The following is a 27,637-nucleotide window of genomic DNA, read 5'->3' on the forward strand; positions in this document are numbered from 1 at the left end:
GCCCGTGTATTTCTTAAGTGAGTAAGCATCCATTTGTTGCATACCCTTCACCCCTTGCCTTCTTTCTCCTTGGTCTCCTGCTTCTGCTACTGTCGTGTTCCAATTCCAAAATGGTTTTCCTTCAGTCTCTCTGTTTCACTACTGTGGCGTTATATTTGCACTGTAACTTTACTTTAGGTCATGTTGTGTTATTGAGTGCTTCTTGTGGGAACAACTTATCACAGCATACTTTTAGGCAGGCTTGATACTCATTGTATTAAATGACCAAAGGAAAAAGCTTAGACAAATGACTTGCATAAAATTCACTTTTATGGTATCTTAAGGGTGAAAAGCACATATTGGAGAAAAAAGTATGTTAACGGTCACAATAAATCTTCAGCCATCTGTATTTTAGTGGTGTTATCCCATGCAAATCCAGTGGAGATTTTCTAATGGGTCTTATAAGTCTGAATGTTTTGATAAGAAAAGTATTCTATTTAAATGAAAATAATTGCAACAATATATGGTGTTTTGCTTAAATTTATTATAAGAATGCATTAAATGGTGTAATACAGCAGCTTGTTTATCTGGAAATCCCTCCTTGGGTCAATCTGTGTATTCCAAATGCTTAGTAAAGCTTCTGAAAGCACTGCTCTGCAGTGTTGCAAGGTCTGAAGTTATTTAGCAATAGACTAAAAGTATTTGTTTTAATAATTTAGGTTTTTTCAGTCTCTCAAAACAGTAGTTTGGAAACTTAATGGTGTTTGACAAAGACAAAGAAACATTAGCCAGAGTGTTAGCCAGAGCCAAAAGGAAGGAAGGAATCAAATGTTGAAAGTGCACAAGCAATGAAATCAAATCACCCAAAACAGAACTTTGTATGTAAAAACTCAGCCTGTTGATTTCACCATTCCTTACCAAACTTAGCAAATCACTAGGGTATGACTTCTGACCATACCTTACCAAACAAAATATCCAAAGCAATCTTTTTACAGAAATCCACATATCTTAGGATTGTTTCTTACAAGAAATGCATTACATTTTGACTTACTGCAGATGAAGTACCTTTGTGCCTTGCAGGTAATAGTTTATTTGAGTAAGAGAGAACTTTGAGATAGAACAATGTGATTTTGCTTTTATCATGATTGTATAGCTTCAGAGAAAACAAAACTCAAGTGTTCATATATGCTGTCTATAATATGCTAAAAAAAATTCTTGGAGATCCTTCACTATTAAATGTTGTGCGAACAGTATGCTTATGCTGATTATGTGACATGTCTGTTAGCAGTAGATTGGGATGTGTGGGAAATGCGTAGTGAAACCTTCACTTCCAGCATGAGGGCAATAAAATTACAGTTCAGTAAATATGTGTCCTTAGAAGTTTTTATGATGTACAGTTGCTTACAGCTTTTATATGCCTTTAAAAAAGTCAATCCCTGTATTAAGCCATTTCATCCTTTGTTCCAATCCATTCTGAAGAAGAAATTATTAGACAGCATACCTATAGTACTGAAGAAAACAGAGTATATTTTTTTTTATGCCTCACAGAACAGCCCAGGAGAAAGTGGAAAGTAATGGTGTGAAGAATAAGGACTTGCCAGTGATCTGTAATCATTTCCTACCACCAGCCTACTCTTATAAGAAAGGACTGTAGAATTCAATAAATATGGAAGATGTTAGAATTACTTTCAATTTTTATTGAAATTTTTCTTTAAAATAAAAATATTAACTACTTTTTATCAGATTTTTGGCCACTTTAAAGAAAGAATATAATATTAAAATCTGGAGCAGAATATTAAAAATGCTTCTTTTCTTTGAAGTTGGACATTAAAAAAATCTTCAAGAGACTGATCTCCTTTCTAGGAAAACAAAGATCTATTTGTAAATACTTACTATTGTATACCTAAGCAGACATTCATATCAAATGTTATTACTGAAACTGCTTTATCAACGTTGTCTCTGAAGTGGTGATTTATCACTATCTAGAAGCTTTCAAATAACACTAACTGAATATTTTAAAGTTTTGAGAAAGTCTAATTAGTCCCCTAAATGAGCAACATGATCCTGATCCTATACAGTATAAAAAGCTAGCAAACTAACTATTGTACAAATGAATGGGACCTGCCACTCATTGACTTTAAAAAAAAAAATTTTTTTTTCAAATACATTGTTTAAAAAAAAGAAAAGCATCCATATAGAAATTGATTGCTCTTTCCTCTAACTTATCAGATTCTCTGTTTGAATACAGTAAGTTTTCAGGGTCATCTAAAACAAACAGTTAAACATTTTTTTTTTCCCTTGAAATTTCAGTTGGAAGAGAATTTATCACTGCAAAATGTTTGGTAGAAAATCCAGTACCATGTATGTTTTAAAAAATTTGATTCTCACACTGCTAGAATGTTCGTAGCTCAAGGAATTTTATTTGTATCATTTTTAAAGCTGATGGTACCATTTAAACTATTTAAATTCAGTTAATTGAATAAGACAGGACCAAGTTGAGGGTTTAGTTATATTTTTCTTTTCTAAAATCTGATCTTGCAGAGAGTGTATCTGGGGGCACAGTTTGATCCATTGTCTTTAAGTAGAATTTCTGTCACTAGAAATAAAAATTTAGGACATAATCTTGAGCTTCTATTTTTACATTTAATGTTTTTATAATGAAGTGATATTAAGAAATACACTACCACCTTACTTCAGTATATAATATACTGTATCTTATTCATAGTAGTAAGAAAAGTTTAAATCAGAAATAAGCAGACCTGTTAGTAGCAGAGAATAAAGCAAGCTGTGTTTCTAGAGACAGGGGTTGCAATGCAGAAGTTGGGTGTTCATTTGATCTTCTGTGGTTTAAGAACAACACTGCAATAGGATCTTATACATGAAAACGCATGTGGGGATAGTTGTCTTGTATTGATGTAGTTGTTTTCAAGATGAACATGTTCCAAACGTGACTCTTCATTCTCCTCCTCTTCGCTGTTGTCATGAACATCATCATCATTGATATGAGTCCTGCAGATGCGTTCTGGAGGGACCGTCCTGTGACATTGTGGGAGGAATTATATTTTAATTATTCGAGATAACTCATAACTTAATAATTTATTTTAAAGATGCTGCTTATTTAGAGATTTGAAAATGTTAACTTAAGCAGTACATTAAATCTTCTCAGTCATGTATTTATTGAGGATGTTTATAAGTCATTCTTTTTAAAATTCTCTCCTTGCATTTTTTTCTCATTTATATCATATACTTAGTTTTCCTGAGGAAAGTATTTTCACGTATTGCTGAATGAAAGCTTTCTGTATAACACATATAAGATCATCTGTCTATCATTCCTTTGCTTTGTAAACAGTACAGAGGAACTAGAGAGTGTGCCTAACTTCACAACTGGGGCTGGCTGAAACCTGCTGGAAGGCCACTTCCAGTGGTCATCTGCAGCTGATGGTTCCTTCCCCGTATTTTGTAACCAGTTTGGGCTCTGGTCCAAGAGCAGAAAAAGCCGGTGCTTTGCTGTCCCTATCAAATTGTAGCTGCCCCAGCGGACATGTGGCCCAAGCAGTATTACAGATTAATTTCCTGGAGAGAACTGGTGTTCAGCATCTTTGTGAGCATTTTCAAGAACTATGAGGAAGGGTGAAATCTCACTTTTCTCTTAATTGTATGCAGAAATACGGCAGTAGAAAACTCAAGATTTAGCTCCTCCTTCAGAATTTTTAAGAAAATATTAACTTAAAAGTAAATAGTTCTTTAAACAAAACATGTCTTGTGACATTTATTTTAATGCTATTAATGTAACAAAGAGCTTGGGAATTACCTTATTTTATTATTGTTCAGTCTTAGAAAACGTAATTTTCTCATTTCATCAATTCCAAATGGTACAGACTTTAATTCATTGTGATCCAAAAACAACTCTCTCAGAGAGTGATATGCTCCAAAAAATGATACTGGATCTATTCCATCATCAGTAAGTTTGTTAAAGGACAGGTAGAGATACTCCAGCCCTGGCTTCATGTGACCAAAGACATATCCTGGAATTCTTTCAATCTGATTTCCTATAAGTATCAGATGTAGTAAAGATTTTGGCAGATAGGAGGGAACGTGATATAACTTATTATAAGAGAGATCAATTGATTCCAAGTTCCTGCATTAAAGGGGGGGAAAAAAAAAGGGATGAAAACATTATAGCATACTGCATTGGTAATGCTACATTCTGTACAAAATAGCGCTTAACATGATTACAAGGAAACTCGATTTCAAAGGGAAGTTTGTTTCTCTTAATGGAACAGAATGCATTTTATGGAACACGGTCATGCATAATTACTCTGGGACTAGAAAGAATTGAAGGCATTAATTATCAGTCAAGCCCAATGATTCTGTTGATGGGAAGAAATTTACAGTTATGAGTACAGAGAGAAGGTTGAACAGGGGAAACCCAAGGGACTAATTTGTGATTGATATGCATTGCAGAATTGCAGTAACGAGTTACACTGGAAAACACATAATAAACTTGGGACTTTAGTGGTTATTCCATTGATGTGGATTTTTAAATTTTATTCTAAAGCCCATTTGAAATGGAGTTGTTTTGTGAATGGGCTCCTTTAGAATCATTCTGATGTGCTTCCCTTCCAGAGATGAGAGAAGCTGTTAGTAACAGTGTGGTTGTTTTCAGATTAAGCAGTTTACAAATCCAGAAATCACCTGATAGGACTGCAACTGATAGGTTGTGGCAAGGTACCCTACGCAGCTTAGCAAATCATTTACGAGAAGAATCTTTTGCTTCTTTCACTCCCATTGCTTGTTCTGCTTATATTCTACTCTTACACAGTGAGGCTGCACAGTCTTCCCTTCCATCTTATTTGCTTCTATAATTTTTAATCTAATGGGAAATAAGGCTAGGACAATACTCAATTATTTTTAAATTACCTGTGAGATAATGATATTTTAATACCAAATTATTGTATAATTGTATGGAGAATTATTGATAATTAATGTTCATTTTTTTGATTGGATGGTCAGAAAAAATATTTAGACTTTTATGTTAGTATGCTACAGATTTGAGGTATAAGATATTTTTGTTTCAAAGCTAACTATTGTTTCAAATACTTCCTAGATTATACAATTTAAGCAAAGGAAATTAAGACAAATTAGCAAAGGAAAACAAGCAAATCAAAAGATAACTACAATTTCAAGTTAAAAGTAATGAAGTGCAAATATTTATTTCATTATCTGACTCACTAATAACAGAGAAAAATAAAATAATTATATTTTAAATGGTTCATACTTACTCTTGGTTTATCCAAGCTAAAGGTGCTATTCTGTGCTCTTCTAACTTGTTATGCTTTAGCACAATGACATTTATGTTTCTTGTGTGGTTAAAGCAAATTTCTGACACTTCTTCAATTTGATTATTTTCAAGGTATAACTCCTGTAAGTGCATTTGGAAAGAAAATCTGTGAAAGCAAAATATGCTATTCTTTCCCACTGCAAATTCAAAATGTAGCTATTACCTGTCCTCCATATTACCTGATATATCTGTTAATTTCTGAATCTGAATCAGAGTCAGTTTGTAGCTGTAGTGTGACTTTCAGAAACACAATTTTTCAAAGCAATTTTCTTCACATTTGTGAGAATACAGATTGCTTTGAAAGATCAAATAGAAAAACAATTGTATCTTTTGTCTTGCCTGAAGTTGTACAGTGTAAGAGTATATAATGTCCTAGTGATGAGATTGACAAGAAGTTCATTTTTTTTTTTGTCTTGGAAAGCTAGAAAAATATGAAGAGTCTTGCTTTCTTAATATTTTTGCTGGGCACTTGTGAGCTTTGAAACTCAAATTTGTAGGAATATAAAATGTTAATGTTTTACAAAACTTAATGTTGTGAGTCTGCAACGTATCAAAACTGTGTATTTTACACAGATTAAGTTCCTGATAGTGGCTTGTAATGTAGGATAAATATGATGTGAAATAGAAATGGAGCAACGACTAAAATTTATGTAGGACCCGAAATAGAATTTAGGGCCTGTAGAGGAAGGCTTTGGGAAAAGAGAAAAGCAACTTCGTAGCCTGAAAAACATTGTTTCTGAGTTTATTAGGCGTTGGTTTGAAATTAAATGTTCCCAAAGCATATGAAGTGTAGAAAAACTTGCCAGGTGTTCACTGTTTCATCAAGGAGGGATGAAGTGAAAAAAAAGAAAAATGTAACGTATGAGTGAATGGGTGGTGGAGAGCATTAGGCTGAAGTAAAGTTGTGGGCAGTAGCTGCAGAAGAAGCTAATGTTATAGAAAAGATACTGTTGGTTTTACTAGATTTGGCTTCCCCCCCCCCCCCCCCCCCCCCGCATTTCAGATTATGGAAGATCCCAAGGATAAAAGGAAATAGATACGAGAACACTGAAATGAGAAAGGGCAAAAGGAAAGACAGAATCAAGAGAGATGGTGAAATTAATAGGTAGCAAGAATTATCTTTGAAGTAAAGACTGAGGTAAGCAGAGAATGAAACTAGACAGAGTTTAAAATAAAAGTTTAAGTAAGTTTTTAAAAAGGTTTAAAAGTTTTAAATAAAGGAGGAAGAAAATACCTTCCAGATAGCATCCCTTAAAAAAACCAAACCAAACCACCGCGACAAATCACATTCAAGTTCTGGGCAGAGGAATGGCATGGGAGACTACCAAAAGAAGAAATTTCTTGATTAAAAATCAAGGAATGAGGAAACTGTTCCGGGAGGAGAAATAAACCCCCCATTCAAACACTGCCCCCCACCCCAAATGAGGTGGAATGCAGCAGAGGTTTGGAAAACCAGGGAAATTGAGACTTAGACCAGCCAAAAAAGGAAGAGGATGGTTAGATATTGGCATCTCTCTCTCTCTCTTTCAGACTACACAATCTTGGCTCCTTTAGTCTTTCCTTATAAAACAGGTTTTCTAGATCTCTCATTCTTCTTGTTGCTGTCTTGTGAACTTCATTCTGTGTGGTAACTCAAAGTTCACAATGTTTTTGCACTAAGGCAATATCTGTATTAGGAGTGTTATGTGAATGATGTGTAACTGAACAGACAGAAGTTGCAGGCTATACTATTTTGTGAGACAGTACTAGATAAATTCAGACTTAAAAGATACCTTTTGGGATGGAGTTGGTATATAAGTAAATTTCTAGAAATAATGACTTAGGAATAAAAATTATTGGTACCTCTAGAAATAAATTTATAAAATTTAAATTTATCTCTACCTGATGATAGTAAGGCAGTAAGTAGGGAAAAAAATGATGAAAATGTCTGGAAAAATGAAGCTTTCTTGGTTTTTTTTGTTTGTTTGGGGTTTTGTCGGGGTTTGTTTTGTTTTGTTTTTTCTTTTTGGTTGCTTTGTTTTGTTTTTACCTCAAGAGTGGCAGGAAGACCTTGTGGGATAATTCTAAATTTATTTCTTCCCAGACGCAAATAAGATAGACTTTTCAAAGGATAAAAGGCCAAAGGACTGACATTCGCTTCACTAAGTTTATTTCCTTCTAATTCCAGGGTGACCAAGTTCTTTAAATCTGGGGAGAAAAAGTGGGGATTTCTGTTAGTTAATGCCATCTCATATCTTGTTAAAATGCACGTTTAAAATTTAACTGTCTTAAACATTACTCAAATCAGTTTGCAGCAATGAAGAACTATAGTGAAAGGATTTTAATTTATTGTCTCATAATCATAGAATTATATTGTTTATTAGTTTGTAGAACTTTAGAGATTGAGTAGAGCTTTATTTATAGCTTTTTCTCCTACTTATAATGGAAAAGGTGGCAGCTGTAAGACTTGTGGATAGTGCTACCATTTAGGCTTTATTCCTTCATGGTTATGTGCAGATGATGTTTGGAATACCATGTGGGTGCTGACCTTTGTGCAGTTGCCCAATGATCTCCATGGGTCTCCAGTCCCTTACGAGATAATGGGTATGTTGCTCTTTCTTTGGGCTCACATCTTCCCCTCCCTGCTTTACTCCTTTCAACCACCTACTGTGCTGTGTTGAGAACCCGTCACACATTGTAATGTTCCTCCTCCTCAGTTGTCCAAATGCGGGTCACAGAAGAAACCAGTGTTGATCAGTGTATGTAAGCAGGAAATACTATTTCATAATAATAAGTTCCTCATTCACAAATAATGCAAATAACTTTTTTTTTTTTTAAAAGAAGCTTTGTATAGCTCCTCCTAACCAGTGCAGTTTGATGATCTTAAACTGAGAGGCTTTTGCAGCCCTTGGCCTAAGTTTTCTTTGTCTTAGCTCAAGCATTTATATTGCTCCATAGTGAGCTGTATTACGAAACTGATCCAGTTTACATGGGGACCCTTTTGTCAGGAGGGGAAAGGGAGCAAAAAAGTCAGTCAAATTATGACATAGATGGTACTTTTTTTTCCTTTTTTTTTTTTTTCTTTTAGGCTTTTTCTTTAAACCCACGTTTAGCTTGGCTTAAAATGATCATGGCTAACTCCAATTATATTCTGCCTTTTTCATGCACATCAAATTCTGTTCACTTTCATGCAATTTAAGAAATAATTAATATAGTTTCACCACCCGTAAAGCGATCAGGTTATGGGTCAGGAGAATAGGTATCTTCAACATAATTCAAATCTATCTCTACTTAGTAACTTTAAATACAAGCTTTTTTGGGGAGACTAGCAGTTGCATAAGAAGGGAAAATGTAATTTTAAAAAACTTTGTCATGCAAATCTTTCAGCTTTTGTTGCCTTTTGAAAACATGGCACTTAAAAGCTAGCAATTATTTTTCTGGTTATATCAAACCAGATGCATTTGGTTGAACATTCTGCTTTTCAAATTGATTTTAATCTTTTCATATGATCGATATTAGTTTTCTAAATACCTTGTAAGCCATCTTCATCAATGGCATGAAGTTGGTTGTCATTTATTTTTATTTCTTCCAAAGTTGATGGCAATTCAGAGGGAATATGTACCAGCATATTTCCATCCAAATACAAACGTTTTAGCTTTTTCAGGATCTTAATCATAGGGATAAAGAAGAGAACTTAGTTTATGAAGGTGTAAAATATATGGTAAAACATACAGTGTAATCATAGTTAGCGTTTTCTTAAACACACGCTTTTTGAAGATTTTCAGCAGCAGTGCACTAGTATCCAGTGTTTTGAATAAAAAATGTTTTTCTCCTATCAGTCTAATTAATTGGTTTATTTATGCTAAATATTAACAAAAGTGCCAGTTAATGTAATGTGTAGCCGGAAGAGCTTGATTGAGCACATCAACTTTCCACATGGCCATCCTGTAGCTATCCAGTCATAACTATTTGTATTACTGCTACTGTCTTTAAGTCATGTAGGTCTTACCTTACTAACTACTGCAGTACTTAGGAGTTCAAAGTACATACATTTATAGATTATGCGTTTATACTCTTCATTTGTGAGCAAATTGATGGTTTTCTGTAGGTCAGCAAATTTACTTTGCTCCAGCATAACGACAGCAACTTTTTCAGTGACCTAGGATTTTTATGACTTCAGCCAGCTTAAAAAATTGGTATGAAAAATTATCATAGCTTAATTTTGATAAATGCACATCAGTAATCATACAGTAGTGAGCGTTTCTTAAAAAGGTGGACATGTTTTAGTAATGCATCCACTGAAGCCTGCTTTCCTCCAGTTGTGTCTTAACTGCCTGGTGTGATATAAGCCTCACTAAAATTTATTTCACGATTGAGACACCTTCCTGGTCTGTGTCTTCCATCTGCTTTGATTTCATAGGAGTTGTAGGAACTGAAGTCCTTTGAAATCAGCCAAAGCTGTTCATGTTATATGGAGGGAGGTGGTATACAGAGAGTCCGATGAGAAGACTGATTACATATAACAGGAAACAGAATTAAAAACATACTGTGATAATTCGATTTGTTGTTCATATGCTTTTTGTATTCATCCCGCCTGAAAAAGCAAGGCCTTGATGCTTTACTTCCACACTTGAATTACAACCTGTACATACTTGCTTGTATGAGAAATTATTATGGGACTATTCTGTCTTCAAGTGAGGAATACGTAGATGCACTTGAATAGCCTGTTACCATGTAAATTCCCCTTGCAAGAAAAAGACTGAATATAGAAAGATTCTTGGACTATTTTATGAGACAGCTGTTCTTTTAGTGCGCAGCTATGCTTGAAAGGTTCTCATTAAAGATAGTCAACAATATAAGCACACAGCTGATTACATGAACTCCTACTGAGTGGATTTTTATAACAAGACCTGGCAGATCATTTTGGGAATCCAAGAGCATAGGCTTTACAGAGCTAATGTAGTGAGAAAGATGATACATAAATTTACAAATGTCGAGCCTGAGTATCCCAAGTGTTGTTAATGGAAGATGAGCCCTTCAATTCCGAAATGTCTCAACTGCAACTGATAAAATATCAGAAAATTGTCTCTCTCTCATTGTTTAACATTTAGTACTTGGTGAATGTCATTCGAAAATCTCAGGATATTCTTGATTATGAGGAGACATTTCTTGAAATAGCCAGGTTTGACTGTATTGTAATTATACAATGGTTACTCATACTAGCTGCAAACTGTTTTAGATCCATAGATTGAAAAGCAGGAAAAACTTTCCTTTAAGCAATAATTAGTCATAGGATAGTAGAAAAGTTAGGTTTTCTTACTTTGAATGCTTGTGGACCTATGCCAGGAGAGGTAATGTTATTTTTACTCAGATCAATCCATTCCAAATTAGGTATCCCGTTGAATGCTTCATCTGAGATAGTAGTGATACTATTTCCTAGGACAGAATTCAAGAAAATAGTTTGAGTTATGAATTACAGTATGAATCTGAGTTGTGTAGTACTGTACACGAAAAATATATTATGAAAATAGTTGTATTATGTACAATAATTGTGTGTAGATATATTAGTATTTAGACACTAGTAAGCAAATCTAATATTTTTAATTTATTCTTTTAGAGGCTTAGCTGTAAAATTCATTCTAATACATTTCTATAAGGAATGACAAAGTATTAACCCTACTGTTGACTGCATTTGAGAATGGATAACGTTACTTCATGAGAAACATGGTGCAAAGTAGACCCATTATTTACCTGTAAGGTCTAGACTTGTTAGATCTGGATCTGAGATTGGTGGTATTTGTGTAAGTTTGGCATTAATACAGCTTACTGTGGTGTCCGAGGTGGAACATCCAGACGGCAAAGGAGGAGCTTCTATGGGTGGAACAGGAATTGGGAAGTGAGATGGCATTCTGAAAGTGCCATCATCTTCATCACTTTCATATTGTATTTCTTCTTCTGCAGCTCCCTTTCTTGTGATAGGCTTCTTTTCTCTGTGATAGGCTTTATGCTTCTGTCGATTTTTTTTGCCTTTCCTTTTTCTTTTCTTTCCATCCTTTTTACGACCCTCTTTCTCTTTAAACTCTATCACTTCTGTTCTAAGCAGTTCATCTGTTTCAGTTTGAGTATGTGCTGATGACAATACATTGGCGTTGTCAAGGTCATTGGGTTCTGGAGAATCACCAGAGAACTCACTTATGTCATCCAGTGAAATAATACTTGAATCCAAAGAGGAGGCTAACCAGAGGCAATGAGAACAAAAAAAAAAAAAAAAAAAAAAAAAGGTTGTCTGATAAGAGGATATGAAACTAAAGTTTTAGTAAACATTGTTCCCCTCCTATAGGAAAAATATGGTTACAATAGAAGAATAGCATTCCCCTTAGGATATGATTTGAAAGAATGAAATCTTATGTTACTGCTTGACAGAAGAGACATACTTTGACTGAGAAATGATTAAGCCAACCATATAGAATAGTTTGTACACAGGTATGGTTCATTGCAACTCCAGAAAAAAGGGGGAAAAATTAATATAGCCTTCATTATCTTCATTTTTGAACTAATATATTTATTAGTTTGTTGTGTTGATGGAGGTTTCTAAAGAGGAAAAAGAATGTGTCTGGGAGTGGGAGGAAGGTAATTTGAATAGAATTCACAAAGGTTAAGACTTGTTCTCCTGTGCAAGGGACTGTCAGGTGTAGAGATGGCTGCAGCTGGGGAGCTCACCACGGAAACGTGTTAACTACCAAAATGCAGTTTTATTTGAATTGCCCAGTTTTACATAACAGGGCAATTCAAATAAAAGAAGTCTAATTGTTTCAATCAACATTACTTCTCGTTCCACAGTTAATTTCTATCATGTCTCTACTTAGTGCATTTCTGTCACATATGTGTGCACAGAGGAGGCTAAAAAATATTTTTACAGTAAGTGGAGGTTAAGTTCAGTACTTTGCAGACCTAGGGTATTGGGAGTGGGAGAAGGAAATCACATTTCATCTTTATCTCCTCCATTTCTTTTCTTTTTAAAGGTACTGATTTTGTTTACATTTTTATGAAGAAGCAGCAAGACTGTAGTTCTGTTGTTCCTCTTGTGAGCTGACTTTCTTCTCTTGATTTATTTCAAATAGCTGCATGTTTTTACACTCCTAACAAAGATTTACCAGTCTGTAAACTGTATGATATTTATTATGTATGTCTAATACATTAATAATGGCTAGTAGTTATTGATTGATCCTTTGTAAATGGAAGTGGGATATAAAATGTAACCAGATGTTCTTTCTTTGTACATTTACCAAAATTTTGTAGAGGTAGGAGGGAAGAAGCAGAAAGGGGAAAATAAAAAAAGAAAGATAATTATCTTGACTATTTCATACTTAACATCTTCTTTAAATATTGTATCAAACTCATCTAACAGCCAGTGTACTCTGGCTGAAAAGAAACTGAAGTCAACTTGAGTAGAAGTTATGAAGACTTGCTCTTCCCATGTAATTCAGGACTTGTTTTCTCTATAAAAGGATAATGTGTATCTTGTAATCCTTGATATCATTAAATGTAGCATTTATGTCAGGTTTTGCATGAGATAGTTTTAAAATAGTGAAAATATTATGATGTACTGTACCACTATCAGAACAAACTGGGCAGCATTCTCCTGCAGGTATAATAGTTTGGGGACATTTCAGAGGGTGGCACATGGTTGTATCGCATATCACTTCTCCTTTTGAACAGAGACAGGTAATGCAGGGCTTGGGAGACCAGACGGCTTTATCATACATAATCATCCCATTAGCTGTGCAGTGCCCCTTCTTTCCTAAGAAAAGAAAATAGAAAATTGGAGTTACATAGCTTAAACTGAAATAAAACCAAGCGTTTATTTAAAACTTTGGAAAGAAGCACTACTATTTTTTTCTCATTTTGAAAATATGTAAAATATACCCTATTCTAAGTATCTTATCCTTATTCCTTATTTTTCATAACTGTATTTTCTTCAGCTTATTAGTAGTCTCCAATCCCTATTTGGTTCTTGGCCTCTCAGCTGTGCAGGCAATCAAGGGGAGGCACACAATTAATATGTATGTAGCTGTTACCTGCTTACAGCTTCACAGTGAAAACTGAGTGCAGGTGCTCTGTCACTCTGTCTGCTCCCTCTATTTCAGGCAGCCATCATAATAGTTCATTTTCCCCTCTTCCTAGCCAGCTGCTGAGGACCCTTACCAGCTTTGTCTTCTGGAAAAAATCCTGAATTATTCAAGTTCAGAGATATTCCTAAAATAGGAAAATTAAATCTAGATGGTGAGTTTCTGAGGGTCTTTTGCATGGCAGCTTCTCTTCCTCTCCATCCTTAGAAATGGAAAGCAGAAATCACAGATCTCAATGAAAGCTGTGTATAGATACAGTTGAGAAAGAAGCAAAAGCTTTCTTCATCACAATGGAGTTAAAATAAATCATGCAGAACTTGAGAATATTTTTTTCCAGAGCCCCTTCTGTTTCTCTCTTGTGCACTAGACATCTTTTCTAATATCTTGCACATTAAATGAGAAAGTTTTGTTAAGGCTCTGTGGAATTGGGAGGGTAACAATATTTACTTTATAGTGACTGTTCATAGGCTTAATGGAAGTAAAGTCAAGTCTGTAATGACTGGTAAGATGGCAGACATCTCCTCTTCCCTGTAGCTTGCGTTGTCTGAAAAAAAGGTCTTTGCTAGGAAAGTAGCAAGCTTGAAAAACTTATGCTAATAAATACTTCGTCTCCAAAGTTTCTGGACATGAATCTAGAAAAAAGTGAGATTTCCCCACGGTACCAGTGGAAATTTTCAGAAAGAAATGTAGAAGAGATTTATTTTGTAAGCTATACCCAGATATTCAGTAGGTAAGTTGTTTGGAGAGCGTAAAGACTTGGGAAGGAAACTGTTCCAAGTCTCTCTTTCCTTCCAGTGATGGAGTCTACCTCAGCAAAAGTTTCCCTGAGCAGTTCTCATCCAGACTCCAGGATAAACATTGCACTTCAGCATGATGCTTGCTTTTTTTTTTTTTTTTTTTTTTTTTTGTCTTTTGAGAGAAGGAAAGCCAAGGTTGAGATTCTTCATCCCATGCAAATCTTTTCCTATTTTTGAGTGTACCTCTGAATCTTGTGAGAATCTGTACTCCCTACACACCTTCCTTTTCCTCTTTCTAATTAACGTAAGAATGCATTGCTGAAGTGTTCGTTTCAAGCTGAAAACCCATTTCTAAGTTACTTTCCTGCATATAAATAAAAAAAAAATTTCCTCTTTTCCGGTTTGGTTTGACTTCCTCCTTCAGATGAACATTGTCTAATACAGTGGAAAAATCTTATCTCAACTGAATTTACATGCAAGAGACTTTCATCTGCGATAGACAAATTATCTTTGGAAGGATTGTTGGCAGGGTTTGTTTTCACACACTCCGCCCTGGTCCGTGCTTGGTTGTTCAGTTTTATAGGGAAGAGCATTCAGGATAATCTCTAAGTATCCTGACAAGACTATTGTAAATACTTGGTTTGAAATGTCTCTGGAATTAATATTTGACTCAAAATCAGGCGTTTTGCAAAGTCCTTCAAGGCAGTCCTACTCTCAGCTTCATAACAACTCTCAGCTTCATAACATTCTTTTGCCCTTCTACATAAAGACCATTGGATATGAACCTGTTTTCTAGAATAAAAATTACCAGAATCATCCTGTTTGGATGCTCCTCTATATTCCTTACATTTTAAAAAATACTCTTTTGATTTAAGTTACTCTCAGGATAGAAAGGGGGAGAAATTAATTTTTTGAGCAGTTGCATCTTGTTTTTTCAAAGTTCCTGGATATGTATGCATCATTTCAGCCGCACAAAGTTGTGCTCTAATCAACTCAAGCCATGTTAACCGAAGGAGGAGATGAGTTAGCCCAGGCCAAATGTTAGTTGGCTGTAAGTCCCTTGTCATTCTACCCAGGTATCTGTAATCCAGCTGTTTGCTGGATCCCGACTTCTGGTTTTTATGTGCTTGCCAGGAAGCCATAATATTTCTTTTAAATAATCTCCAAAGGAAACACAAAAAGAACACTACACTTTCTCACGTTAAACAATAAAATGTCAGCTGTTCCAGAGGAACATATCTGGCTTGAGGTGGAAATTCTTCTGTGCTTCCTTAAATTCCTTATTTTGTTTTAGCTACTAGCCTGTATCTGAAGCTGGTGCAAATCTTGTCTGAATAGGCATAAAGATATGGGTTATCAGGCCTTAGCCTCTGTAGACTTCTTTAACAAATTATATTGTTTTCTGTGTACATGAGAGTTACTTAAAAAGACAGGACAAGTGTGTGTGCTCAGAGACAAAGAGGTACCCTTTTGTTGCATTGCAGAACTGCTGTTTGGCACTCTGTTGGTATTCACATAACCCCTGTGAGACACAGTAATGACTGCGTTGAGATGCTTCTTAAACTTCTTATCCACTGAATAACTTCAGTATGGTGGTACGAGCAGGGAGAAGTGAGGTTTAAGAGATATTAGAAATAGTGCAACGGTGTATGTCCTATTCTGCACTGCTTAATGGGCAGACTGTAGTCTGTAAAGGACAAACAACTGCAAATTATCTTATGTTGTGGTGAACTGTTTGATTTCATTTAAATGGTTCACTTGGTTTTTATATGGAGGAAGGAGATATGTCTGGTTACTGTTAGACTTTTATTTAACTGTTGATTTTCAGCCTGCATATGAGATCTGCAAATTGTTTTTTTAGGCTACTAGGAGCAAAATAAGTAGCTAGGAGAATGAAAATTAAGTTTTGGATTACATTTTCTTCTGTTCCTGAAGCATGATTAATAATAGTGTTCTATTATTTAATAGGCTCTGTTTTTTCCAAATCTGACATTAACTTGAAAAAATTTTGAACTTTAAAAGCTAGACTAAAAAATACCTTGTGGTTGAAGTCTTTGGCAGATGAGCACAGGACTTTTAACCTTTGGAAATATGGTGTAAATTCAGCATGAAGTTCCAAATAAAATGAGTTCAGTGGTTTTAGCTCAGCTTTTGGATGCAAGTCCAGATAAAAAGAAACAAACGGGGCAGGGAGGGGGGAAGAACCATGCATTATTTCAGCATGACTGATAGTCTCTGACAGAGAGACTGGAATATCTTACATGAAGTGTATGCTATTTATGTGGTATTTTCCTCTGTTTAATTTACGAAATATTTTTAAATTAAAGGTTTGACATTAGTAGTAGTATTATAAGAGTACTATTGTAGTACACACTAGAAATGCAATAGTCAAGAGTTTTGCTAGTCTTCCCATTAAAACCCCTTACTTAAAACTATTTGAAATGGTTCAGCCTTTCTGAAGGACTCACAGCAAATAGTAATTGTTAAGAAAATGTGACTAAAATATGTTTCGCTGTTTGAGACCTATTAACCCAGTGGTCATGTCTCGTGTGACACGCTAAAAGGCTTAAGTTTTTGCTTATAAAAAGAGATTATTATCATTTTATGTAGAACAGTGGTAATCAGGGCTGCTTTTTTTTTTTTCCATAAAATTCATAAAATTGCATATGATTATTTTACTCTGTGTGTGATCTCTTGGTGCTGGAATAGAAGTATCTATGTATTTATATTGGTTAGCTATAGAGTGGACACGACCCTGTATTGGTTCCTCACAACATCCCAGTATCTTTTCTTCAACCTTTGAACCTCTTTCTATGAAAAGAAATGACGTGTTGTAACATCTCAATAATTTTCCATTGCTTAATAACTGGGGTTTCAAAATTGAAAAATACTGATAGTAATATTCAGAAGTTCTTATCTTCAGAATGGATGGCTGATTTTTAGACTCTTGTGAATCTTAATTTCCTGGTTTGTGAGTCGTAATTTCCCATTTGTGACGTTGACCATAACATCACAAGCATCCTAGGACAAGAGTTCTCTCTTCCTTTACTTCACTAAGGACCAAAGAGACACGTAACACCTATCAGTTCTCAATCCCTGTCTAGTCTTGTATTCTTTGAGGAGACTGTAGAGAGGCCTGTTATGATTACCGAGACAGGTTTCAGTACAGATCAATGAAATTATGCTTTTTGTTTTTTGTTTCTTAAGACATCAAATCCTCTTCCCTACATCTCCTTCAAAAAACATAAAATACAGATTAGTGCAGCAATGCGAAAATCTCTAGACCACTAAAAAAGCAAGTTTTGTATAAATCATACTATTGAACTTCTTTTAAATAAATCCAGGTTCTTGATATAGATGGAGTGTAAGAGTGATCTTGTGTTGGGTTTTTTCTCTCTTAGCTTAGTTTTCCGTCATAAGGGTCATGTTTGTAATGCAAGTGTCATATTGCAACTATTACTGTGTGTTATTAATTTATTTACAAAATAAAGAATTACTCCTGAAATATTGCATGTAGACATAGATTGAGTGCTGTTTTTCAAAAATACAACAACAAAAAAAAGAACTTAAATCCTTTTTAAATAACACTGGTGTTAGGGCCTCAGTGAAATGTTAATTGACTTAGAAGATATATTGAGCAAGAAATTATTCAAAATGGCCTTCAAACTTGCTACACATTTGAAGTTATGAAAATATCCCAACAAAATTTTTATTAGTTAAGACGAAATGAGAATGCAGAAAAGTTGCAGAAAATATTAGTTACCTGGCAAAGCAGGATTCTCTGTAAGGCTTAAGCACAGACAATTGAAAAGCTTCATATGCTAACCACAAAATTATTATAAAAGGCAACAAAAGTAGGTTAGCAAAAAGGTAACTGAGTTTTATTTCAGTATGTGTTGCAAGTAGAGCTAAAATAAAGCTTTCATGAGTTTATATGTTTCATTTGAAATGAAGAGAAAAATCGGCCCACTCTTAGTAGTAGAGAGGCTTTATTCTTACCTGGTAAGACACTGTAGCTAGATTCATGTCCACCCAAACCAATAAGAGAGTCAAACACTCCCATAACACCGTCGTCAATATTAATGAGAGGTATGCTGGGTACTACAGCAACAGGAGCTGGAAGCTTCATCCTTGGCTGTCTTGGGGACCTGTGCCCTGCTGAGGAGCTCCTTCTCAATCCTCTGTAGTGCATTCTTCTCCTTTGCCTCCTGAGAAGTGCACTGGTTCCATTTTGAGACCAATCAATGCACAGAGAGACAAGCAGGAAATAATACACTAATGATGTAGCCTGCATGTTTTTATGTGTCTCAGACGGTATCCTGGAATGGGAAAAAAGAGGAAAATCAGATACCTAGAGAGCTTTTAGGATTATGTCAGCCATATGGTGCACTTTTCAAAGCAGGTGGACCAATACGTGGTAGGTCAATATAATCAAGTTTCCTCTTGGAAAGGAATTGCCCTAAGACAGCTAAAGTAAGCAGTTTTAGTTTTGTGGTTTTCTGCTCTTACTGTCAATAGTCAAATTCAAATAGGTGCTAGCTTTGTGTTTGGGGTTGCATTTAAAAGAGGTAGTTTAGGTTTGTAGTGCCACCAGGCATTTGTAGTTTAGTAATTGTTACTGCTTCCAGCAAGGGAGTTCCTGAGAGCTGTCAAGTGTTTCTTCACTTTTTTGATTGCTAATATTTCTTCCAGGTTGTTGTAACTTCTGAATATGGGAATGGCAAAATAACAGAAAAATGCCCAATTCATTTCTGATATGCTGCCTCAAATGCTTTTGGTTTGTCATTTCTGTGCAAGGTATTTTTCACCATAGATGAAAAGAGATGTTGCTTTTGCTTCCATTTCTAGCCATCCTCTTCTTATACAGAATCTTTTTGGTTCTGCAGTAGAGGAGACCTTTTGTAAGGTTGATCACAATAGCACTATTTGTGACATCCCACATCTGCTTTTCTAGTGGAAGTTTTTCTTAAGTGTAGGTAGTCTAAAAAGGTTGATCTATAATGGGTTGTGTTCTGCATTTACTTTCTAAGAAATTCAAAATGACTATATATCTTGAGCCTTCTTATGCTTCTGACAGAAAAATTACGTTTACTGTCACCAATAGGTGGCATTCCAAAACAGAGCAGTCAGGATTCAGGAGTATGCATAGAAAGCATATCCAGCAATGGCTATACCAGTGTGGAAATAAGGCTATGCATGTCCAAAGTTATTAGTGATTTGTCATAGCTCTATTGGCATAATTCTTCCAAAAAGGAAACGCTCTTGTCCCGTGGGCTATTTTAACTGAGACGGTAGAGCCTGAAGACACTCGTATTCTTGTGATGTTGAGAATTAGTGAAGAACTTGAGACTTAGGGCACGTAGTCTTTGTGTCCAAGGCAAGGCTTAGAGTATGTCCATGGTTTTTCTCTAAGGAAGTCTTGAGGGAATTAAAAAATGCTTTTTCTCAATGTTCATCAGTCTGGCTTTATATGTAGTCTTTCACTTTGGAGTTAGTTGTCTTAGTTACTTATATTGTATAAATACCAGATAGTATTATTTCAGGAACTTGAACTGTGGTTTTGCCTGAATCAGATTTTTTTAAAAAGTTTGTGCATCTTGGTATTTTCTGAGTTATATAATAGGTCAAGTTTTTGGTACAAGTTGCCTAACTTTTCTTTAACATAAGGCATGTGATTAATTGCATGTTTTTCATGATTTCCACAGCATAATTCTCATATTTTTTATTATCATGTTTTTAAACGGGAAGTTGACAGTAAATAAGCTTAAAACAGTATGCTTTTACTTCTTTCTAATATTTTAGTTTCTGTGTTCAGCTGTTTTAATTTTAAAAAATTATAGCAAATACATATATTAATTTGCAGAATTTTCTTAAGCTAAGCTAATGTTTTTATTTCTATATAAAGGGAATTTGAGATGCATCACACTAATCCACATAACATCTCATGTAGTAGCAGAGTTCTGAAATTAATCCAGACTTTAGTTTACTGCTTTCTACCCATTAGAAATCAGTTATTCCAAAATGCTATATAGACTTCATGCTGGCCTTTTATTTACAGAAATTACTGTTCGCTAACATATCAAATAGATGCAGAAGCTTGTACTCTGCATTGATGATGTCTGTTCTTTTTCAGAAAGTGCTTGTTTCTTAGTACCTCAGCTTGCAGGACAAATGACCTAATGTTTTTGGTTTCTAACTTACTTGCATGGTAATGACTGGCTATAAAATTACACAGTAAACTTCTGTTCTGCAAGTTTGAATGAATCACACAAAGAGCCCTTAGGCAAAACTGAATATACAAAGAAAAGCCTTGAACATGTGTATTCATTCTGTTGAGTTAGTGACATCTTAATTATGGTCACATTTTTATAGTATACTTTATAATAACGCCATAGCTATGTCGTTACAATGCTGCTACATTACATTTGTGCTTTTTTAACCATTTCTTCCGGTGACCAGAGGCGTATAACAGGCATGACTGAAATAATTTTCCATTCTCTATGCATGTATTTTTAAAAGTCAGGAATAATGTAGGGTGAATTACACTACATTTACTGTACAAACGTTGTCTCGGGGTTTTACTATAGAGTAAAACTCTATAGTAAATCAAATTATTTTAAAGTGAAACTTGTTTTCATAAAGTACATTATAATTAAAATAATAAAAAAACCCCACACAACAGAAAACAACCCCCCAACAATAAGTCTTTATAAACTAATCCTGTTCATATATGTGAGTTTATATGCCGTATTTTCACACCAAGTTAACTCTTCAGTACTGAAAGCTTAATACTCTTCCTTCAACCAAATGGTGTTTCTTGCATGCAAAATACTGAGCTACGTTTCTGAGTTTCTTTCCTTGGCTTATTTAGTAAATGGTGTCTCACATTTTAGGGCCCCAGCTGTGAACGTCATACAAGAAAAAGGCCGTAAATGCATTGGGCCTTTACTGCCCATGGCTGGAATCCTCAGATTATCTATCAGGAAGTTATATTTAGTATAGTGCCAGCCAACTTTTAATTTGGGGAAAATTCAACCTATTCAACTTATAAGACTTTTGTAATAAATGATTACATATCAAAATAAAATTATAGATAGCTAATATAATGATATAATAATATCTTTGTGTTGCCAGATACTCTCAACATGACTGCATTGCTATACCTTTTTTAATTTTACCCATAAATGTTTAGATTATGCATAGTATGTGTAAACATCTTTATTACCTTTTATCACGTAATATGTTCAGTAGTTTAGCTTTCAAAATGTTTATCTTCAGTAAGTTCAGTATCTATCATTTTGCTATTATGGAAATAGTTAATTTTTAAAGTAGTGATCCTTTAGAAATACCAGAGTATCAGAATTTATTAAATAATCTAGCTATTCAGTCTAAATTCAAACATGTTCTAAGATGTCAAGGTTATTTCTCGTGATACACAGGGGTTAAAGTGATTTACCAAGATTTTTGACATACTCTTCTTTAAATGTATTGCATAGAAATGAGTTACATTTAGCCATACTAGCAAAACTAATTGCACTTTCAGTTAGTTTAAGCTTGAAGTGCATGGCAAACATTCATACCGAACAAAAAGCAGATCAACTGGTATTGCATACTTTATCTAGAAAAGCATTTATGTTCAGTATTGCTAAATATAGCTAATACTATTTCATACGTATTTACAAAGTTAACATGTAGTTTAAGCCATTCAACACCATGCTTTAAGCAGTAATTCAAAATTTAAAACATTTTACCTTGTAATCTAACCTAACAGCAGATTCTGCTTGGTGTCATTTAGTCTCCAGTTGCAAATGAAACAAAATCACAATGATATCTTTAAAACAAACAGAGAAACAGTAGGGATAGTTGAAACATGTTAGATGATTCCTTAGTTAAGTCTGAAATAGCTCCTTTCCCTGGGGACAAAGCGCTGTTCTGTGTGCAGAGAATCAGCTAATACTGTTACTCGGAGAACTAAAAAGCTCGCTTAAGGAAAATGAAAAGCAGCACAATATGTTTGGTCCGTAGGCTGACAAGGCACAGCTGGAAATTCTCTTTCAGTACTTACAGTTGCATAAGGAACAGGAAAAGGGAGTATTTTCAAAAGACACAAGAAATGTGTATTTTATTCAATTCTGGTTTATGTATTTAGAAATTTAGTTTCTAGGTGGCATGATTTTAACATAGATTTATTATTTTACAGAGAGAATACATTTTGGCAAGGGTAACCTTAACATAAAAATATTTATTCAAATTAGAACTTTTTTCTTCAATTCATATTTTCTGAATCCACTCCTGCCCATATAGCCTATAATCTATAAGCAGCAAACCTTTTTGGTGAAGTTTTAGCATGGAAAATGTTTCTTTTGTCCATTTACAGCAATGATTTCACCGTAAGTTGTAGCTTATGCATGGAAAATAAAATGACCCAAGCATTTTCCCTTCATTTTTTTGTAAGGCTAATTACATCCTGAAACATGATCCTGAAGCACAGCTATGCAGAAGCTGCAGTGAAGTTAGTAATCCAAATATGAGAACTGAGTGTGAGGGGAAGGGAGGGAATAATGGTACATTACCACAAGTCCTTTGTATGCCAGCAGAGCCTTTTCCTTCATCCCCAGATAGAGCTTCTGCAGAGTGTCAGTGTTTGATGAGATGGTGATTCTGCTAAGCTTCAGAAATGACAAATTTACCTGGTAGATGGAGTTGTCGGAGTTCTTCTGACATTAAAAATTTGTTGTTTGCTTGAATTCATACTCTGAGGAATGTGTAGACAGATAGTCATGAAATGGTATAACCATTGAGTTAACCATAATTGTTAGCCGGTATGTGGTGGAAAGATCCTGGGAAAACACATTGTCTCTTAAAATAGTCATTCAGTTTCTACTGTGCCTTGCTTTGCAAAGTCAAAAGAAGAAATATTAAATTTTGTAGTTTATCTGGAGCTGTTTAAAAAGAATGGAGATAGTTACACTTAGCAAATGCAGCTGGCATCTGAAATGAGATAGCACAGTTCAGTACCTGTGCTAAAAGCATTGATTTGTAAAGAGTGAGTCAAACAATAGGACAACAGTTGTTGTAGCACAACTGGGGAAAAGAATAGCAAATTAGATCTTCTCATGGTTATGTACGTCAGCTAAAAGACTATCTATTTAAACGATGCTGTATTTATTAGAGACAAAAGTGACAGCATTCACTTTATTATATATTTAAATGAGGCTTCTTATGCTTCTGATCGCTGTCTCAGGATCATCTTCTGATAGTGTTCAGGCACACATCTCCAGAAAGCCTGCCTAGCTGGGACACAAGATTGCCTGCTAGTAGGCCAATAAGGTGGATCTGGCCAGCCTTTGCTCATGTGAAGCTCTGGTTTAATGCATCTGCTTTGGATGCAGCATCTCTCATTGCTGAATTCTAGTAAATCCTTAAAGCTGGACTTCTTAGGTTATGTCATCTCTGTATTTTTTGAAAGGTCAACATCTTCCAGCAGCTTTCCAGAACTGAGTGGGACACCAACTTGTCTCCTCTGCTAGATCATACAGTGAAAATCCTACATCCTCTAAGCAGACTGAAGGATCTTTTACGGTGTTAATGAACCAATATATAGACTTCTCTAAAACAGATACTTTAGCATGAACAGTGAAGCACAGAGGCTTGCTGATTTTAAGGATCTGAGATGATCTTATTCATCTGTTGTATGTGTATTCCATAGTCTGGATTTTGCACAGAAGGCAATTGCTGGTAAGCAAACGCTTCCTCTGATAATGTTACTGCTTCTAATATGTGAGTAAAAGTCCTGGAGGCATTATAGTTCCAGTGGTATCCATCTTTAGCCTTCCTTGTGGCCACCTTTAAATCACTGTTCTCCTTTAATATGCATGCCAAAATGAAGTTTCTCCTGTATGTATCTGGTTCTGTCTGGCATTTCTGTTACACACACTGAAGTTAAAATATCTGAACAAAAGCCTGTTGTACTAAACAAATAAATAATCTAGTTTGTTCTTCTCCTTCATCCCTCTAGCTACCTGGCGTAAGAGTGTGGCTTTGTGATCTTAGTAGTACTTGCCATTAGTATGAAACAGAATACCTATGAGGCCCTTGCTTATATTTTCTCAAGTTTTGTTAAGGAAGAAATAAAGACAATCTGAGGGATCTTCAAAGACATAGCTCCCTCTTCTTGAAAATGACGTTACCCTTTCCTACAATGAACAGTAATGCTTGAAAATTGTAGGACCTGTTAAAGAGAGTGTCCCATGGTTACCTGGTATCTGAAGGCTTTGGGTTTTTTTTAATTTGTAAAAGTAGTATCTGAAAATGGACATCATCTGCTGCCTTCCAATAAGATTTAAGTGTATGTAAGATTAATAATTAAATATTGTTTTAATATTGCTATTTACATTAAAATCTTCCATGCAAACTTGCCTGTCATAATAACTAAAGAAAATATACTGTATATTCGGCTAAAACCTCAGACTAGGGTGGCCTTGCAAATGATTTTGGACATGTGCAGTTCAGGTAATTGCTGCTTGAGTGAAAAACATTGCAGTATCCTCAGGGATCTACTATTTACTGTGTTTGTGTGAATAATTCACTCTGAGAGCAGAGCAAGTTGCCAATATCTGCTTCGTCTGTATGCCTATCTATGCCATATGCATGGCTAGTCATTTGAATGAGTTGTGCAATATGAATGTTATTGTCTATTAAGATGCCTTAATGCAGAATGGTCTCCTTTGAGGAGAGAAGAGACAAAGAGTAAACAGCAGCGACTAATAATTAAAATAACTATGATTTTATATCTTATGGCAAACTGCCATAAGAGCACTGTTGCTTAGTGTCTTATGCAAGAGCCATAGGATGTGTGAAATGAATGTGGAAGCCTGGAGCCTCTAGCATGGATTCTTTGTAAAATCTAGGCTGATCTCTTTTCCTTACAGCTTGTTGTTTGTAGAGGGACAAGGCTTTCCCTCTTACTTTACTGAAATTATCCAATGGAAATTATTCAAGGAAATCTTCTTCAGTGAAAAAGAGGGCTTAGAATTTAGATTGGTGTCAGGCTTATTTATAGTGGTTACAACAGATTTTTATAACATCTCTAACTGTACCTATTAGATGACAACCAATAGTGGAAATAGGCTTTTAAGCAATTTGATACAGTTGAAATAAATTTATTTTCTATTTCCTCCTCAAAAGACCGTCTTTTCAAACACTGATCTAAATCTCACTTCTGTGAACATAAAGGATCCTGTGTGTTAAGGCAGCAACACACCTGGACCCCTATACTGGTATAAAGTATTTTTTGAAATTTTAGGTATTTCTAGTAATTGTAATTGGTTCACTATTTCTACTTGAGTTTTCTAATCTGTTGCCACATTAAGTAGAAATGAAAAAAAGAATTAGAATATTTTAAAAACTATGCTAGGGAAGTGTATAAGAGCAAGTGTGCTTTTTCAGCTAGCTGTATCATATGAATATACCTTACCTCCGTATTGTGAAGCAGCCTAGTTATGGCAGTATGGAGCAACAGAAGGATACTTTCTTCTGCTATCCCAACAGAACTTGTTCACCTCAGTGGGTAGTGTAACTATAGCTTTTTGAACCAAAAAACTGGATTCTTCAAATATCAGTGTTCTTGGCACAGGATGAATTGAAGCACAAACTTCAGATGATGTATATATTCAACAGATACCCACAGAGATTTAGGTTTGGAACTACATGTAACATCAATAATGTATTGCTCTCCTCTGCATCTGTGTGTTTGCAGTAATGTCTTCAGACAGTAATAACAGGTAAAACTTGTCTAATTTTGATACCTACTCCTATACCATGAGGGAATACAAGAATATTTATGAACTAGAGAATAATATTTTGTGATCTTACAGAATTACTTCCAAAGTGTGAGTGGCGAAAGGAATCTTTTTTGCCACTGCTTTTTCTTCGTCCTCTAAGCATAACTTTCTACATTGCTTCTCCACAACATCAGATTCTAATTTTTCTGAATTTCCTGAGGGCACCAGTAGCCTCTTTTCCTTTCACGGCAAGGAGAAGTATTAGTCAGTGTACAATAGTACTATTGTTATTTTTCTTTTTATCAATCTTGCTTCTTCCTGCAGGAATGAATGGTGGGAGGAAAAACTTATGTTCACTACTGTGGCTCTGTTCTAAATCTCGGGGGGGTGGGGGTGGGGTGGGGGGGGTGTGGGGTGTAAAATTAATGTGTAAGTTTTTATATATTTATTTATAATTATATGTGTATATTTATATATGTAAAAATCTTAAGCAAAGTTAAGAAGTCAAGCTCTGGAATTGGTCAGTTTGGAAGAGTGGAAATTTGAGAGATGATATATGAGTATAGAAAGAGGAGTTGAAGTCACTTTTTATGATCACAACTTATGGAGACCATGAAACCTCAGTTCTACACCACACCTTTTAAAAATGTAATCTTTTATCTGCATAATGGCCAAACAAGACACATGAATAGAACATGAATAGCCTTCATTGAGCCAATTTAATGCCAGGTGTAACCTAGCTTATCATACTAGAGGAAAGAATGCATTTATTTTAGACAGCCACTGATAACTTACAGTATTGCTTAAATTACCTTCTTAACTTACTGTATGAGTGTACTCAAGAGGTCATGTAGGTCATCTAGTCCAACCTGCTGCTCAAAGCAGGGTGAAGATTGAATTCAAACCAGGGTTTTGTTCAGCTGGTTTTGAAAGGCATCAAGGACAGAGTTTATACAACTTCTCTTGGCTGCCAGTTCCAATGCCTGACTGCCATTGAGAAAAAATTTTTCTATATTTCTCATCCTTCTGAGGATGCATCTCCATAAAGAGCTGTGCTTTGTATTCTCTTTGCTATTGCAAGGCTACTCTTAGAATTTGCCTACGCCATCTTTTCTCCGGGCAGAACCAGTCTCATATTTCTTTTAATAGTTAGCAAACCCTAAGGAATTTGGAAATGGTTCAAAAGGGTATATAGCATCTTGGTTATTAAATGTGATTGACGATGACATTAAAATAAGCTTTCAAAAACAATAAAATCAATGCTACTTCAAATGGATGTATATAATTTTTTTATTCTCTTATTCCATGTTTTCTGAACCAGATTAGAGAAAAGGCAGTGTGTTTTCATGCTGACTTTGTTGGCTCTTTGAGTGCTCTTGGCTCTGAGATCTCCCTAAGTAGAACTTAGAGTCAGGATTATTTGCAGGGCTGACTCCTAGCTAGTGATGAGTTGCCAAGTTATGATGGTTTAGACAACATATACGGCAGCCATCCAATACAAGTTTTGGAGGTATCTTTTTTTTCTTGCTATGATTTGGAGTAAAACAGAGAAAATGTTGACTAAAAAGTTGGAAATTGTGTAAGTGGACAGCATCAGAGTTTTCTTATTTTTGAAGCAAGTCACAACACACTGTTTCTGTAATTTGTACAAAAAAGCCCAAAATGATAGGCCTGTGGTGTTATGGATTC

General features: G+C 35.1%; 2 protein-coding genes across 6 annotated transcripts in view; one reads left to right on the top strand and one right to left on the bottom strand.

Moving 5' to 3' along the window:
* The window catches only part of CENPP (centromere protein P), a 153,795-nt gene that overhangs the window by 97,978 nt on the left and 28,180 nt on the right, over positions 1 to 27,637 (top strand). The gene's annotated exons all lie outside the window — the stretch shown is intronic.
* On the bottom strand, positions 504 to 23,105 carry ECM2 (extracellular matrix protein 2). 5 transcript variants are annotated; one of them, XM_075513953.1, is made up of 12 exons: positions 22,856 to 23,105; positions 21,917 to 21,996; positions 21,391 to 21,466; positions 18,165 to 18,484; positions 12,912 to 13,100; positions 11,051 to 11,533; positions 10,620 to 10,735; positions 8,831 to 8,966; positions 7,350 to 7,507; positions 5,262 to 5,401; positions 3,791 to 4,117; positions 504 to 3,015 (listed from the first exon to the last, which is right to left on the bottom strand). In XM_075513953.1, the coding sequence occupies exons 4-12, from the start codon at positions 18,457 to 18,459 to the stop codon at positions 2,808 to 2,810; spliced, it is 2,052 nt and encodes a 683-aa protein (XP_075370068.1). In that variant the 5' UTR covers positions 18,460 to 18,484; positions 21,391 to 21,466; positions 21,917 to 21,996; positions 22,856 to 23,105; the 3' UTR covers positions 504 to 2,807. The 5 variants fall into 5 exon arrangements, with proteins under 5 accessions (XP_075370068.1, XP_075370065.1, XP_075370064.1 ...); XM_075513950.1 differs by lacking the exon at positions 21,391 to 21,466; XM_075513949.1 differs by lacking the exon at positions 21,391 to 21,466 and having other exon boundaries at positions 22,739 to 23,105.

Source organism: Mycteria americana, chromosome 11, assembly GCF_035582795.1.
Source record: "Mycteria americana isolate JAX WOST 10 ecotype Jacksonville Zoo and Gardens chromosome 11, USCA_MyAme_1.0, whole genome shotgun sequence".
Classification (NCBI taxonomy): Eukaryota; Metazoa; Chordata; class Aves; order Ciconiiformes; family Ciconiidae; genus Mycteria; species Mycteria americana.

Bases quoted from the DNA above. Each gene is read 5' to 3' on its own strand.
- ECM2 (XM_075513950.1), bottom strand. From the start codon at position 18,459: ATGCAGGCTACATCATTAGTGTATTATTTCCTGCTTGTCTCTCTGTGC. The intron at 4,118-5,261 runs GTAAGTATGAAC...CCTTTAATGCAG, and splicing joins TTAGCTTGGATAAACCAAGA to GAACTTGGAATCAATTGATC. The intron at 3,016-3,790 runs GTAATTCCCAAG...ACAATGTCACAG, and splicing joins CTGAACAATAATAAAATAAG to GACGGTCCCTCCAGAACGCA.